The following is a 16,569-nucleotide window of genomic DNA, read 5'->3' as shown; positions in this document are numbered from 1 at the left end:
ATTTAATTGCCAAATTGCATTCAAAATGCAAATACAAATATATCAATAAAAAATAAAATAAATAAATAAAAATTACTTTAAAAAAGGTAAAAAGTACAAACTAAAACTAAGGCATAAATCAAAATAATAGTAAAAAAATAATAATAATACCTAAACATTGCATTTATGTAGTGCAACTTAACTTTCAAGTTTCTGCCTAACTAAAGCTCAAGTATGACACAAGCCTTTACTGTCTTCTTCTTGGAAGGCTTTGTGGCTTTTGTGAGAGGCAAAAATCAGTGGACAGGAAGGTAACTTGGAACAAGAACAAGAGACCATACACAATTTTTAAACACATTTTTCTGCAACATGAAATTAGAGTTATTTGGAGAATAAACCCTCTTAAATGTCCCTTTGTGTGTGTGTGTGTGTGTGTGTGTGTGTGACACTTGTTTTTGATATTCTTCATATTCTGTGTGCGGGGCAGTTCACAGCAGTGATAGAAATTAATCTGTTCCAATAAATTTAAATTGATTTGTACATTTTATGGGCATTTTTAGCTTTATAAAGCCTTTTTTTCTAAAAGTGTGCATCATCTTTTGAGTCAAATTCTTACGTTTAATCAGTCAATTAGAATAAAAGACATTTGGGCTGTTACCAAACAAATGATATCAGCATCAAAATTCATCTTTGCAATGCAGAGGAAACAGAAGCTGCATGGGATGAATTTCCCTCACAGAGGGACATGAATGCATTTAACCTGCAGTTACAAATGCATAAATAATATTTTGTTATTTTAAACATAAAACATTGAATACTGATATTTCAAATTATTTAAAAAAAGAAAAAACCGCCAGCAGGTGGTAGCAAGTCACTGTTAAGAAGTGAGTAATTGCGACTGAACCGAATCATTTAAACGGTTGATTCATTCAGGAACGAATCACCGTCATGTTGCTCAGAGACGCAAAACAGCGCTGTGGCTGTGTTTGGATTTTTTTGTTTGCAAAATAGAGCAAAAACAGGCAATATAGTGTCTAAAACGTAAGTCTCATAATATTATCTTCTTATTTATTGAACTGTTGAATAAAATCACATTTGTAATCATGCTGATTTTAGAGGTGAAAACTGGCACGTTTCTTGTGATATTGACTGTTCTAAATGGAAGTCGGGAACGGGATATTGTTAGACCGCCCGCTCCTGTTCAAATTACACCAGAGTTACCGACCGCTACCTCGTTTTATTCGGGAATTTAATCCCATGGCGCAAAAAATCCGGTGTAGTGCCTAAATTTGCACCCTGCCAGATTATGCACCCCCTAGTATTGGTAGGTTTAGGAGTAGGTGTGGGGGAGGGGTTAGGATTAGGGGTGGGGTTGGGATTAGGCAATCAGGTAGCGAATTCAACGAGGGGGTGCATAATCTGACAGGGGTGCACAATTCGGCACAACACCGGTCGGATCCCGCGGTAGCAGACCTCTAATCTGAGGTCCCCGAGAGCCAGTCCCAATTTAAATCACCCATAAGGATGAACGTGGAGTCATTTAACTAATGTAAAATATGTAGAAAAAGCTTTGAGAGCCTCCTTTGTGGCACAGTTGGGGGTCTATAACAGCCAACCCCAGTGATAGTAGAGCTTTTTGAAACACTCCCTTTGATGGCCAAAACCTCAAACTGTTTAGCTCTAGTAATTGACAAAGTTACAGAACTAACAAAGCCAGAGTTCTGTGGCAATCCAATGACATCTAATAAAAGTATAGCATACAAAGTTCCCAGATTGAAAGAAGTGATGTTTTTCTTGAGAGAACCACTCATTCAGACTTAAAAGAGATTAAAAAAAATCTTACATAAAAACTCAGACCTCATACACTGACACTCAAACAATAAACTGCCTTGGCTGCCATCTTGGAATTTTAATCGAAGTGTCCATGGATTTCCACCACTTAATCAAGCCACTCTTCTTTAAAACATGATGACGTTTTATTTCTCATGTCATTACCTTTGCATTGGTTCTCGTGTGGAGCTATTTCGTCCGCAACCATTAAAGTAATCCAATTTTACATCGGCTGATTAGGCGCTCATCATTCTCTTTCTATGAAACCTGTAAACCGCATTCACTGGTTCTATAGCGACACCAACTCTATAGCGGTTTGCCCGAGCATTGCAATTATTTAGCATTTACTAGAATTCAATCAAATGGCTTTTCCAACACATTTTTGCATCTGTCCTTTGTGCAGATGCAAAAATGTGTAAGATGCACAGCATATTATTTCTGTGTGCGGTCGTGCACATGCATAGCCTAAAGCGAACATTGCTGTGGAGGATTTTCTCTTTAGGGTTGGGTTAGGGGTAGGGGTTAGAAAAGTCAAGTATGTGTGTGTGAATGTGATTATATGCATTTGCTTGTCCAGTGAATCAGATAGAGCTCAGAGATGTCGCTTGGAGCTGCTGTTGACCAGAACAAAGATACGTCTGTTCACAGATGAGATGGCACTGACTCCCACTGACACCCAATACATATACACACATCACAGAAGAGATAGCACCTTCTCTGTGCCGCATGCCCCAAAATTAAACTCTCTGACATTTGTGTTGAAATAAGATTTTCTGATCAATTCTCTATGATTGTGAGATCAGAATTTAACCTTATTAAATTGATTTAAATGGTCTTTGTTTCCCTCATGCACATCTGAGTGGCATTTGAATGAACTAATTTCATTTATTTAATATTTTTATTTTCAGGTAAATGGAAAAGAGGTGGCTTTTGAAACACCAATCAAATATTCCATGAAAACTTTGCTATGCAAGAAATAACCTACTGGGTGATCAGGACCCTGAGTGCAAGATTGTCCCTCTTATTACACGGCTGCTTTCCAAATATATAAATGCACATGAAATATTGATTTGAGTGTAAATTATTTTATTATGTTGGAAAGATAGCAGCGAGTGATACAAGAGACAAGAAACTAGCTCAGCTGTGTTGGAAATCAGTTGGAAATCTTTAACCACACTCAGCAAATAGTAATAATCAGTGATGTTGTTTCTTTATCTTCACAGCTTGCAATGTGACCATTCACAACCGCTGCCGTGACACACTGGCTAACTGCGCCAAAATGAAACAGAAGGTAAGAGTCAATAAAGGGGGGATAATTAACTAATGAATATAACACTCAGCTGGTGACCAAATATTTGTCTGTTTGGCATATAAAATATCAAAAATTACAGTTTCACATTGGATGAAAGGTTATGATTTTTTTTGTCTAAAAGGCAACATTGTGATCAGATATGCAGGAAGCTAGTGTTCTTATGTATCCAATAATACAGACTGATAAATGTCAACTAATTGTTTGTAATAACTAATATAACTAATGGAGCAGACTTTCATAACATACTGACACCTAAAAACCCTAGTTAAAGGGTTCGTTCACCCAAAAATGAAAAACGATTATGTTGTTTCAAAACCATATGACTTTGGTTAGTCTTTAAACCACAGATGAAGATATTCAGATTTGGTATTATGAAATCTGAGAGATTTCTGTCATACTGTAGGTCAGGGGTTCTCAACTCTAGCCCTCAAGGTCCACTTTCTTGCAGAGTTTAGCACCAACCTTTTTAGCACCATCTGCCTGTAACTTTCTAGTGATCCTGAAGACCTTGATTAGCTTGTTCAGGTGTGTATTATTAGGGTTGGAGCTAAACTCTGCAGGAAAGTGGACTTTGAGGGCCAAAGTTGAGAACCCGTTGTAGGTACTTGCTGCTGAGAATAAAGAGTGCTCCATATAAATAAGGCAAGTAAGTATAGAGTTTTTTTTTGTAACTAGGACTTCTATTTAACTTGATTTAGTTTAGTAAGTCTTATGTGAATTAAGGTAGTGAGTTTGCACAATTTTTTGAGTCAACAAATGAGTTTTTATAGTCTATGGGGGAAAAGTTTAGGATATTTTGCTTATTATATTACATTGCCTAGTTTCTCAAATTGTTGAATCTGTGTGATTATTTAATTGCATTAATTCATATGAAATCATATAACATATTAATGAATTGTAGCAACAGAGGCTGGCTCTGGTCAGGAACACCGCAACTTTACATAATGTGGCCCTCCGCAGCAAAAGTGAGTTTCTCTCTGTCATTTCTCACATCTTTTATCTAATATTTATAGATATATTTTTCTTTCTCATGGCCAATTCCTGTCACTAATTCATAATAATAATAATACAACTTCTTTAAACCAATATCTTGTTAGTGACCAGTTGCAGTACAGACTGTAGTGGCATTTGATGTGGAATTTTGTTGCAGTGCTGGTTAAACAGTATCTTCTCATTAAAGAAAAGATTTTATTCAGTAATGTGTTTTCCTTTGACAGATCCAATATTGAAGGAGAGGCCGAGTTCAGCCATTTACCCATCAGAGACACTGAGACAGTCTTTCCTCGGTTCCCGCAAAGGACGCTCCACGCTGTCCCTCAACAAGAGCGTCTCCACCAATAACATTGCAGGGTATGAATCTGATCACTGATCACAGACACGAACAGAGTGTGTTAATTATGTCCATTTTTTGTGTGCGTTGTATTAAAACTACTCTATTAGGGTGTTTGAATTAAGATTCATGTCAAATAAAGTACAGGAAATGTAATTAAAAGTAATGACAGAGTGATGCATATAGGTAAGGAAGAACAGATGAAAGGCTGCTGAATTCATGAGTCTGTGTGGCTCTCAACAGTGTTCGGCAGCAGCGTCAAATATGTATGTTTAACTGCTTCAAAAATGGCATTGTTACCACCTTGCTACTCCAAAATGTCTTTTAGCTTTTCAATTGTGATGTAATTTTATTGATAAAGTCACACAGCAGCAGTAATAACAACATTTTGTGCGTAGTTATTTTTCTGTGTGTGTGCTGTTTTCTGCTGGTATAATTCAGCTCTGTGGTATAAATGAAGAATATAATATTAAGATTGAATGCAGCAGTAAGTGGAAAATATAGACAAGCTGAAGACATCAAACAAACTTTAGAAGTGTTTTGAATAAATAATTCCATTTAGATACATATGCTAACGTGTGGGCATATTTCCTCAAATTTACCACAAAGAATTTGAAGACTCTCTTTCCATGATCTGCCATAGGTGCTATAATAACTTTGGTGGTTGGCCACTAGTTTTCTGAAATACTTTTCTGAAATTTTTTTTTTTATACAAAAATGTACACTGTTACTTAAGAGTAATGTTTTTACAGCTCTCTACAAAGTCCTCATTCACTAATGCTTGCGTGTTTTTGATTTTCTAACAGAAGTCTGAATGATGATTCTCCTGTCGGACTGAGGCGGATTCTGTCTCACTCCACAGACTCTCTGAACTTCAGGAACAGAGCCATGTCCATGGAATCCCTTAATGATGAAGGTAAAAGTCAAGGCATTCACAAAACAGAATGAAAATGGGAAGGCATATGTATAGTTCGCTGCACGTTTCTGCAGGAGAAATGTATTATGCATCAATGTTGGAGGAGCTGGAGAAGGATGGGAAGGATTTTGAGGCGGATTCCTGGAGTCTGGCTGTTGACTCTTCTTATCTACAGTCTCAGCGCAAAGACGTCATCAAGAGACAAGACGTCATATACGGTGAGACTTCTTTTATTTTTCAGACCTTTTGAAAGTCATGGACCATACTTTTTACACAGTTATACTGTCAACTAGTTCTGGGATGAATCTTATGTTGTTACATGCTTGCAAGCCTCAAAAACACTTATGAGAATAGATGTTTGGTACCTGTTTTGGGATGCTTATTAAACCGTATCTAAACCCAGTCCACACCTGATTAAATCTTAAACACTTATGTCTAATTCTCCTCTTCATTTTTTGGCATTTCACAACACATCAGTTGTTGATTGCTTGTGAATAATGAAGGGAGTATGCAGGTGTCACCATCGGCAAGTAAGCAATTAGTGTGTGGGCGGTTAATATTATATGAATTGATGTAGTTATTTCAAGGTTAAAGTCCCTCACATCTGCAAAGGTGTGCAAAACTATCTGCAAAAACACATCTGCAAACTATCCCTTAAAGGGATAGTTCACCCAAAAATGAAAATTTGATGTTTATCTGCTTACCCCAATGTAGGTGACTTTGTTTCTTCAGTAGAACACAAACGAAGATTTTTAACTCAAACCGTTGCAGTCTGTCAGACATATAATGGAAGTGAATGGCAATCACGGCTTTGAGAGTAAAAAAAACATACACAAACAAAACCAAATTAAACCCTGCGGCTCTGGACGATACATTGATGTGTAAAGACACGAAACGATCGGTCTGTGCAAGAAACCGAACAGTATTTATATAGTTATTTACCTCTGATTCACCGCATTGTCTGAACTGTCCTGAGCGCGTTCGTGTTTTCTTCTTAAGTGCATAAGTGCATTACCACCACCTATCTCTCAAATGGACCATTGACACTCTATCTACAATCTCAATTAGGAGTGTCAATGGTCCTTTTGAGAGATAGGTGGCGGTAATGCACTTATATGTCTGCGATCTGCCGTAAAGCAAGAAGAAAAGAGATGAAGAAGATGTGTCACGCCGGCTGTTGAGAACGCGCTCAGGACAGTTCAGACATTGCGGTGAATCAGAGGTAAAAAACTATATAAATACTGTTCAGTTTCTTGCACAGACCGATCGTTTCGTGTCTTTACACATCAATGTATCGTCACGAGCCGCAAGGTTTAATTTGGTGTTGTTTGTGTATGTTTTTTTGACTCTCAAAGCCGTGATTCCCATCCACTTCCATTATATGACTGACAGACTGCAACGGTTTGAGTTAAAAATCTTTATTTGAGTTCTGCTGAAGAAACAAAGTCACCTACATCTTGGATACCCTGGGGGTAAGCAGATAAACATCACATTTTAATTTTTGGGTGAACTATCCCTTTAAGGTCTATTTAGATTGAATGTAAAATGAAAATGCTGGAAGAAAATGAAAATGTGGACTGCTTTTCATAAAGATGTTCCCATGTGGTATGAATAAGACCATAGAAAGCCATTGTTTCTTTTTTTAACATTTCGTCTGAATAACCCTTTAATGTAAGCACATTTCGTTAAGTGTTAACTGTATACCATCTCTCTTATCCAACACATTTAAGATATTTAAGGTCTCTGTTAACAAGCTGGTGAGTTAAATCATATAAATAGACTAGACAAAAAAAATATTGTCAAAATATTGGATCTGTGCATAATCCTTAGTGTAGATGCTTCCTTTGTACTATCAGGCACTCTGTACTGTAATGTCTTTCTTTCGATAAATCAATGCATCTGTGTCTTTTAGAGCTGATTCAGACAGAGCTGAACCACATGCGTACGCTGCGAATCATGGAGGGGGTGTTTCGCAGAGGAATGCTGGAAGAGGTGTTGATGGAGATGGGTGTAGTTCACGCCATCTTTCCCTGCTTAGATCAGCTGCTGTCTATTCATTCAAATTTCCTGAGCCAACTACTGCAGAGAAGAAACAATAGCCTGGCACCCAGCAGCACCCGCAACTTCACTATCCAAAAGCTGGGAGATATACTGGTGGAGCAGGTGAACTTCTGACATACAGCTCACATAAGAATAGTTGGTACTTGCTATAGCAGTTACAGTTAATAATGCATAATTACTAACAACTAAGCATAAACCAAACCCTAATCCCATAGTAAGTACATGTTGTTAATTATTTGGCCTACAAAAAACACATCACTCCTGCAGCACTCTTTGACGATTGCCATATAGAACTGTCAATCAGTACGTTTACATGAACAACAATACTCCGATTTTAATACGATTAAGACAATACTCTGATTAAGAATCTACCATGTAAACAGAGATTTTTAATTACCTTAATCCGGCTAAAGTCATAGTCGAAGTAAACAGAAATCGAATTAAGACATGTGGCGTATTCATATTTTAGTCGCATTACTGAAGTGCAGTATAGATATGTAAACACCTTAATCACATTATTACCGTCGTGTAGGACTTTTCGCTACATTTTGCGACAGGATACACATACGGAAGTGCTCAACCGTTTGACGGCAAATAAAGAGCTTCAACACCACCATCGTCTGTTTGCACATACAAATAATTAACTGCACGTGAAGTTTTCATAAAATTAAAAATGAAACACCCAAAACTGTACATGGCATCATCATCACGAAGACGAACTATATGTTTATACGTGAAATTCTGCAGGAGACGTCGGATGGCGTCGCGTGGGACATAATGACGTGCACCATTAATCGAACTATGTACTATAACATGTAAAACGGAACATGAAAGGAATATTCTAAAAGCAACTCATGTAAACACCTTAATCGTAATATTGTCTTATTCAGAATAAGGTAAATAATTAGATTACTGATGTCCATGTAAACGTAGTCAATGTTAAATTTACTAGTTTAAGTTAAAGAACAGATGTCGTAAGCCTGGAATTTCCTGCCAGATACAGACACAACGGCTCAAAATTTCAATCAATATTGTAAGCTTATAGTAGTGAATCATATAAGATTTTTTTTAAGCACTCTTTCAATAATGGAAGTCTGTTCATTTTTGACCAACAAAAATCTTACATAGTGTAGCTTCATGTTAGAAAATACTATGATTTCGTGACTTTCAAGGCCTGGGTATCACAATTTTTTAATTCTTTGATATTTTCATGACTGTGGGAACCCTGGACCTTGGCTCTCATACTCATAAACTGACTCATTTTTATTATCCAACAAACGTGTTACTGTGGTCAGTAAATAAGAGCTATTGGAAACACAGTCTTAGAATTTATTTGTGATGTAAATATCAAAGTGAATTTGTGGAATATCAAGGAGAATTACATTTTGAAGCACATTGCATAACACTTTTTTTTAGGGTCATCAAATAAACAGGCATAGAATTATTTATTTATTTATTTAGCCTCAATAGTTTCAATAGACATAAGCATGGACTAAACATGCTCATATGGGCACAGTAATACTTTGCACCCTTCAAAGTGCTTAGTACAATTGTTCCTACTGAGTGAGTAGACGTCAGCCATTTGTCTTGACTTGAATGAAATTTTCTTTGCTTCAGTTCTCAGGTCAGAATGCGGAAGAGATGAGGAAATGCTACGTTGAATTTTGCAGTCGGCACTTGAAAGCTGTGAAACTCTATAAGGAGCTGTTGGCCCGTGACAAGAGGTTCCAGCAGTTTATACGGGTGAGAGTGCAGCCAGAAAAAGACTTGCATGTCAGCATAAGGTTCCAGTTAATTTTTTGTTTATTGAGTAGAATGTTTTTAATAAACTATATGTTTTAATATTTGTTTTACTGTCAAGCGGGTAAGCAGAGGCTCTTTACTGCGTCGCCATGGTGTCCAAGAGTGCATCTTACTCGTCACCCAACGCATCACTAAATACCCTGTACTTATCAAGCGCATACTAGACAACACTAAAGGTGAGACTATACTCAGACATGTACTCCAAAATTACAGCCAGTCCTTGTTTAATCATGTAAAACTACATTCTTGCTTTGCACTGCATGATTTTGTATAATGTGCGATTATAGACAGCATTGTTAGACTTTGTATTATTATTATGGAATTAAACCACACCATGTTGGTTCATCTGGCCAGAGGAAGGTTTTTTTTTCCCCATTTCTGTCACAGATGGAGTTTTGGTTCCTTGCCACTTGCTTAGTTGGGTACACTTACAGTAATATTCAGCAATGTTATTGAATTGACTGTGCAGACACTATTAGATGAGAACAGAACTGAAAATTTGCTAAAATTTTTTTAATTATAACAAATCACACATTAGTTACATTTACATGCAGCCAAATAATCCGTTAGTAATCGGATTGATGGCTCATTTAGATTGAAAAGTTTTCATGAAAACACTTGAATCGATCCACTGAACTTGAATGAAATTTCGATCAGATTGAAAAGGGTGGTGTAGACCTGAAATAATCTGATAAATAGGAAACAACTAAACTTGTATACAACTTGACTATGACTATCTTCTAAATTAAATATTAAAAAAAACTTGTACCTTGTGTAGTTTCGTGATGCATATGTTTAATAGAGCCCTTTTATTATAAGATTTCTGTTTACAGATGTTTTTACTTCATACGAACGTGCATATGTTTATTTACGTCTTACAAACTGTTCAGTGTGGAGACTGAAAATGGAGTAAATATTTGCTATAAAAAGCTTTTATGACATATTTGTAAGCTTTCCTTTTAAAGTGAAAACTGATGTGACCTGTTGCCAAGTATGGTTACCCATACTCAGAATTAGTGCTCTGCATTTAACCCATCCAAAGTGCACACACACAGCAGTGAACACACACACACACCGTGAACACACACCCGGAGCAGTGGGCAGCCATTTATGCTGCGGCGCCCGGGGAGCAGTTGGGGGCTCGGTGCCTTGCTCAAGGACACCTCAGTCGTGGTATTGAAGGTGGGAGAGAGCGCTGTACATTCACTCCCCCCACCTACAATCCCTGCCGGCACGAGACTCGAACCCGCAACCTTTGGGTTACGAGTCCGACTCTCTAACCATTAGGCCACGACTTTACAAAATGACAATTATGCTGCGCTGAAGTTTTCTTCTAAACACATAAATGGACATGCAAACATATTGCAAAGTTTAGGGTTCATATAAACAGAACCTTCAGAATCTAAAACCAGACTGAATTAATTCGGATTGACGAAAATGAGTGCATGTACGTAATATACCTAGTGTGTCATCCTTTTATATCAAACACTTTAATTGAATTACTTCACGAAAATCAGCATCAACAGGTATTGTATGCGAAAGGAGCCCAGTGCTCATCAACCACCTAGTTCCTGGAAACCGCCCTGGGTTTTCCCTTGCTCAGATATGAGGTGATCTGAGAACAGATTTGATTTCACAGGTAATGAAGAAGAGAGTAAATCTCTGGCTGACTCTCTGACGCTCATCCGGGAGCTGCTGTGTTCCGTGGATCAGCAGGTTCAAGAGTTAGAGCGAGCACAGCGTTTGCAGGAGATCCAGTCCCGTCTGGACCCGCGAGCTGAGACGAAAGTTAAGGGTGGAGGAGTGTTTGGTGGAGGAGAGCTGCTGCGCCGTAGACTCATTCACGAGGGAGCACTGCTCTGGAAGACTGCTCAAGGCTCCAGACTCAAAGGTGCCTTTAGTGTTTATGTGTGTGAGTAAGTGAAATAGTTGGTATATGGGTAGATTTATCAGTAACTTTGTGTTTTTTTCTGTATAGATGTGCATGTTTTGTTAATGACAGACATCCTGGTGTTCATGCAGGAAAAAGACCAGAAGTATGTTTTTCCCTGTCTGGTGAGTCACAGCTTTCTGTTAATTTGCACTGTGTTATCCATCATGCTACATTAAAATCAAACTGCCTAAACTGAAAAAATTATACTTTGGGTCAAGGAAAAAATACTCGTTATAGCTAAATGTGTTCTTTTTTCTCAAATTTTTATTAATCAAAAATATTGGTAACACTTTATTTCGATAGTCCACTTTAGACATTCTATTAACAGTAAGTAACTTTGCAACTACATGTCAACTAGCAGTTAGTAGAGTATTAGTAGACTGTCTGCTTAATATCTTCTAACACTTTCTTTGTCAACTTATTCTACTAACCCTAAACCTACCCTAACAGTCTACTCTGAGAGTTAGTAGACATGTAGTTGCAAATTAATGAGAATTAGTTGACATGTAGTTGACATGTAGTTACAAAGTTACTTATAGTTAGTAGAATGTCTAAAGTGGACTATCGAAATAAAGTGTAACCAAAATATTTATTTTCCCACAGACAAAAATGTAAAAAGATTATTAATTATAAAGACCATACTTGATCAATATATTTTCTTTAGACATGCCAAAATATTACTTTGTCACTTTACTTTACTATATTTTATTTATTTATTTATTGCTTTTTACACCTTAATTTCACATAAACAAAAGCTAAATTAGCTATAATATGAAAGTAGAATTTTCACTTAAGATGAAACTTAAAAACATTTTGTTAGTTAATGTTTCATTTAGTTTCCTTGCTGTAAATAAAGACAACTTTGAAAGACCTTAATGTGATGTGCTTTTAAAATACGCACAATTAAAAAACACAGAACAATTAGTAAAACCCACAATAATTTTTGCAGTCAATTTGTGTTCTGTGCATCAACACTGGTAAGTAAAAACTTTTTTTTTAATTTTTTCTGTGGGAAGTGTTATTTGTTTTTTGGATGTACTGAACCAAAGAGGCTTAAAGTGGAAATCTTGATTTTCGATTAAACCAATAAATACCTTTTTCTTTTCACAGGACAAACCGGCAGTACTGTGCCTTCAGAATTTGATTGTGAGAGATATAGCCAATCAGGAGCGAGGAATGTTCCTCACCAGTCACTCCACACCTCTCGAGATGTACGAGCTCCATGCCGCCTCCAAACAGGACAGAAACACTTGGATGAAACTCATTCAGCGGACAGTGAGCAAGTCAGAGTCAACTCAATTCCTTGCCCCAACAACTCGATGCACTGCTTAAATATCTCTGCACAGTCAACACCAAACACTTCATCACTTCATCTCTGTATTTCTCTTTTGCAGCTGTCCATCAAGAGAGGATTTCCCTCTGATTGAAACTGAGGACAAAGCTTTGCTACGACGACTCAGAGGTTTGTATCAAACAGGAAATCCAACACTCATCTCTATCTGTGGTCAAACCCTATTTGCTTTGCTTAGTTTTCTTTCCTTTTTGTTTCGTTTCATTCTCTCTCTAGCTGATATCCAGCAGAAGGATCGTGAGGTTTTGGAGCTGTTACAGGAGCGTGTGACATTGTTCTCTGATTTGGCCGAGGCCACCGGAGGTCAGAATGTTAATGTTCCCACAAACTCCAGAAATATATTCAGAGCAGATACGCCCTACGCTCCCCCGGCGGAAAAGCTACTGAATGACGCCATTGTTGAGGGTAGGCAGAGGAGTGTACAGCATTACAGAGAATACTTAGTAATGAAGGACATTAACACTGCTTTCTTATTTGTTTCTAAATACAGTGGACAGACTGAGTGAAGTGCTGTTGGGTTCCTGCATTGAGCGTCCACAGTCCTGCAGATTGAACGGTGAATCAACAGAGGTACAATTCACCTCTAAAACAACAGGTACCATATTTGTCATTCGCATACATTGTGATCTATGTTCTTTTTTTAATCTAAAAAACATGTTAATTATCTTAAGAATATGTCTGTAATGGGGCGAACGAGATGTGAGATGTGCGGATCCATTTGCAAGGCTTTATTTCCAAGACGTGGTCATATAACAGGCATAGGTCAAACTAGGGCTGGGCGATATAGCTAAAAAATGTATCAACGATATAATGTTTCATATCGTTCGGTTCATTTTTATAACCTTTTTTTAAAACAAAAAGCAATAGAATTTTTTTTATTTATTTAAAGGGCTCATATGATGCGATTTCAAGTTTTCCTTTCTCTTTGGAGTGTTACAAGCTGATTGTGCATAGATAAGATCCCTGAAGTTGCAAAGACTAAAGTCTCAAACCCAAAGAGATATTCTTTATCAAAGTTAAGACTCTGCCACGCCCCCCTAAAACGCACTCACAAACACTTAGAACAAACGTTCTAACACGCCCCCACATATCTACCTCACTATGTGGAAATATTAGCATAATGCCGTCCAAATGTGCACGCAAAGAAAGAAGGCGTGGTTTCAGTAACCGCAGTTAGTGTTGAAGCAGCCATGTCAGGGAGACGCTGTGTGTTTCTAGGCGAAAGCAAAAGCACTTTATTTGGCCTTCCGAAAGTAGATGCATTTAGGAATCTTTAAGATTACTAAGGAAAAAATACTCGTTATAGCTAAATGTGTTCTTTTTTCTCAAATTTTTATTAATCAAAAATATTGGTAACACTTTATTTCGATAGTCCACTTTAGACATTCTATTAACAGTAAGTAACTTTGCAACTACATGTCAACTAGCAGTTAGTAGAGTATTAGTAGACTGTCTGCTTAATATCTTCTAACACTTTCTTTGTCAACTTATTCTACTAACCCTAAACCTACCCTAACAGTCTACTCTGAGAGTTAGTAGACATGTAGTTGCAAATTAATGAGAATTAGTTGACATGTAGTTGACATGTAGTTACAAAGTTACTTATAGTTAGTAGAATGTCTAAAGTGGACTATCGAAATAAAGTGTAACCAAAATATTTATTTTCCCACAGACAAAAATGTAAAAAGATTATTAATTATAAAGACCATACTTGATCAATATATTTTCTTTAGACATGCCAAAATATTACTTTGTCACTTTACTTTACTATATTTTATTTATTTATTTATTGCTTTTTACACCTTAATTTCACATAAAAGCTAAATTAGCTATAATATGAAAGTAGAATTTTCACTTAAGATGAAACTTAAAAACATTTTGTTAGTTAATGTTTCATTTAGTTTCCTTGCTGTAAATAAAGACAACTTTGAAAGACCTTAATGTGATGTGCTTTTAAAATACGCACAATTAAAAAACACAGAACAATTAGTAAAACCCACAATAATTTTTGCAGTCAATTTGTGTTCTGTGCATCAACACTGGTAAGTAAAAACTTTTTTTTTAATTTTTTCTGTGGGAAGTGTTATTTGTTTTTTGGATGTACTGAACCAAAGAGGCTTAAAGTGGAAATCTTGATTTTCGATTAAACCAATAAATACCTTTTTCTTTTCACAGGACAAACCGGCAGTACTGTGCCTTCAGAATTTGATTGTGAGAGATATAGCCAATCAGGAGCGAGGAATGTTCCTCATCAGTCACTCCACACCTCCCGAGATGTACGAGCTCCATGCCGCCTCCAAACAGGACAGAAACACTTGGATGAAACTCATTCAGCGGACAGTGAGCAAGTCAGAGTCAACTCAATTCCTTGCCCCAACAACTCGATGCACTGCTTAAATATCTCTGCACAGTCAACACCAAACACTTCATCACTTCATCTCTGTATTTCTCTTTTGCAGCTGTCCATCAAGAGAGGATTTCCCTCTGATTGAAACTGAGGACAAAGCTTTGCTACGACGACTCAGAGGTTTGTATCAAACAGGAAATCCAACACTCATCTCTATCTGTGGTCAAACCCTATTTGCTTTGCTTAGTTTTCTTTCCTTTTTGTTTCGTTTCATTCTCTCTCTAGCTGATATCCAGCAGAAGGATCGTGAGGTTTTGGAGCTGTTACAGGAGCGTGTGACATTGTTCTCTGATTTGGCCGAGGCCACCGGAGGTCAGAATGTTAATGTTCCCACAAACTCCAGAAATATATTCAGAGCAGATACGCCCTACGCTCCCCCGGCGGAAAAGCTACTGAATGACGCCATTGTTGAGGGTAGGCAGAGGAGTGTACAGCATTACAGAGAATACTTAGTAATGAAGGACATTAACACTGCTTTCTTATTTGTTTCTAAATACAGTGGACAGACTGAGTGAAGTGCTGTTGGGTTCCTGCATTGAGCGTCCACAGTCCTGCAGATTGAACGGTGAATCAACAGAGGTACAATTCACCTCTAAAACAACAGGTACCATATTTGTCATTCGCATACATTGTGATCTATGTTCTTTTTTTAATCTAAAAAACATGTTAATTATCTTAAGAATATGTCTGTAATGGGGCGAACGAGATGTGAGATGTGCGGATCCATTTGCAAGGCTTTATTTCCAAGACGTGGTCATATAACAGGCATAGGTCAAACTAGGGCTGGGCGATATAGCTAAAAAATGTATCAACGATATAATGTTTCATATCGTTCGGTTCATTTTTATAACCTTTTTTTAAAACAAAAAGCAATAGAATTTTTTTTATTTATTTAAAGGGCTCATATGATGCGATTTCAAGTTTTCCTTTCTCTTTGGAGTGTTACAAGCTGATTGTGCATAGATAAGATCCCTGAAGTTGCAAAGACTAAAGTCTCAAACCCAAAGAGATATTCTTTATCAAAGTTAAGACTCTGCCACGCCCCCCTAAAACGCACTCACAAACACTTAGAACAAACGTTCTAACACGCCCCCACATATCTACCTCACTATGTGGAAATATTAGCATAATGCCGTCCAAATGTGCACGCAAAGAAAGAAGGCGTGGTTTCAGTAACCGCAGTTAGTGTTGAAGCAGCCATGTCAGGGAGACGCTGTGTGTTTCTAGGCGAAAGCAAAAGCACTTTATTTGGCCTTCCGAAAGTAGATGCATTTAGGAATCTTTAAGATTACTTACAACAGAACAGCAATGCATTTTATGGACGACCGTTTCGTGAACCTAGGAGAGGAGGTAATTCTGACTTTGCTATGACAATCTGGCGCTTCTGAATCAGCTACTGTTTTGTTATTAGCATAAGTATTTGCTATTGACTGTTCAAATGCGGAGTTTTGCGCGTTGTGTGTGTGTGTGTGTGTGCGTGTGCGTGTGCGTGTGTGTGTGTGTGTGTGTGCGCGCGCGCGAGAGACCAGCTTTATCACTGTGTCTGTCACACGACTCTGTTCCCCTTTCGGGCTCTGTCTTTACATTTATTTTGAAAGATGAAGCTCGTGATTATGGTAAGGGGCGTTACATTTCCAACGAGTGCTT

The 16,569-nt window shown here is 37.4% G+C and overlaps 1 protein-coding gene across 2 annotated transcripts in view; it reads left to right on the top strand.

Annotated features, from left to right (window-relative positions):
• LOC107581694 (rho guanine nucleotide exchange factor 2-like) overlaps nt 1-16,569 on the top strand; it is a 52,821-nt gene that overhangs the window by 28,910 nt on the left and 7,342 nt on the right. Inside the window, exons 3-16 of one of the 2 annotated variants that reach the window (XM_016267317.1) lie at nt 3,033-3,100; nt 4,023-4,086; nt 4,339-4,471; nt 5,258-5,367; nt 5,442-5,585; nt 7,280-7,530; nt 9,046-9,171; nt 9,290-9,407; nt 10,871-11,122; nt 11,210-11,286; nt 14,691-14,863; nt 14,975-15,042; nt 15,148-15,336; nt 15,422-15,526. In XM_016267317.1, the coding sequence (XP_016122803.1) occupies nt 3,033-3,100; nt 4,023-4,086; nt 4,339-4,471; nt 5,258-5,367; nt 5,442-5,585; nt 7,280-7,530; nt 9,046-9,171; nt 9,290-9,407; nt 10,871-11,122; nt 11,210-11,286; nt 14,691-14,863; nt 14,975-15,042; nt 15,148-15,336; nt 15,422-15,526 (1,878 nt within the window). Of the gene's footprint in view, nt 1-3,032; nt 3,101-4,022; nt 4,087-4,338; nt 4,472-5,257; nt 5,368-5,441; nt 5,586-7,279; nt 7,531-9,045; nt 9,172-9,289; nt 9,408-10,870; nt 11,123-11,209; nt 11,287-12,274; nt 12,448-12,558; nt 12,627-12,731; nt 12,921-13,005; nt 13,111-14,690; nt 14,864-14,974; nt 15,043-15,147; nt 15,337-15,421; nt 15,527-16,569 lie in introns of both variants that reach the window. The other variant, XM_016267316.1, reaches the window with a different exon arrangement.

The sequence above is a fragment of the Sinocyclocheilus grahami genome, unplaced genomic scaffold (genome assembly GCF_001515645.1).
Source record: "Sinocyclocheilus grahami isolate Dianchi unplaced genomic scaffold, SAMN03320097.WGS_v1.1 scaffold37.1, whole genome shotgun sequence".
NCBI classification, from domain to species: Eukaryota; Metazoa; Chordata; class Actinopteri; order Cypriniformes; family Cyprinidae; genus Sinocyclocheilus; species Sinocyclocheilus grahami.
This window is presented reverse-complemented; position numbering and strand designations above follow the sequence as displayed.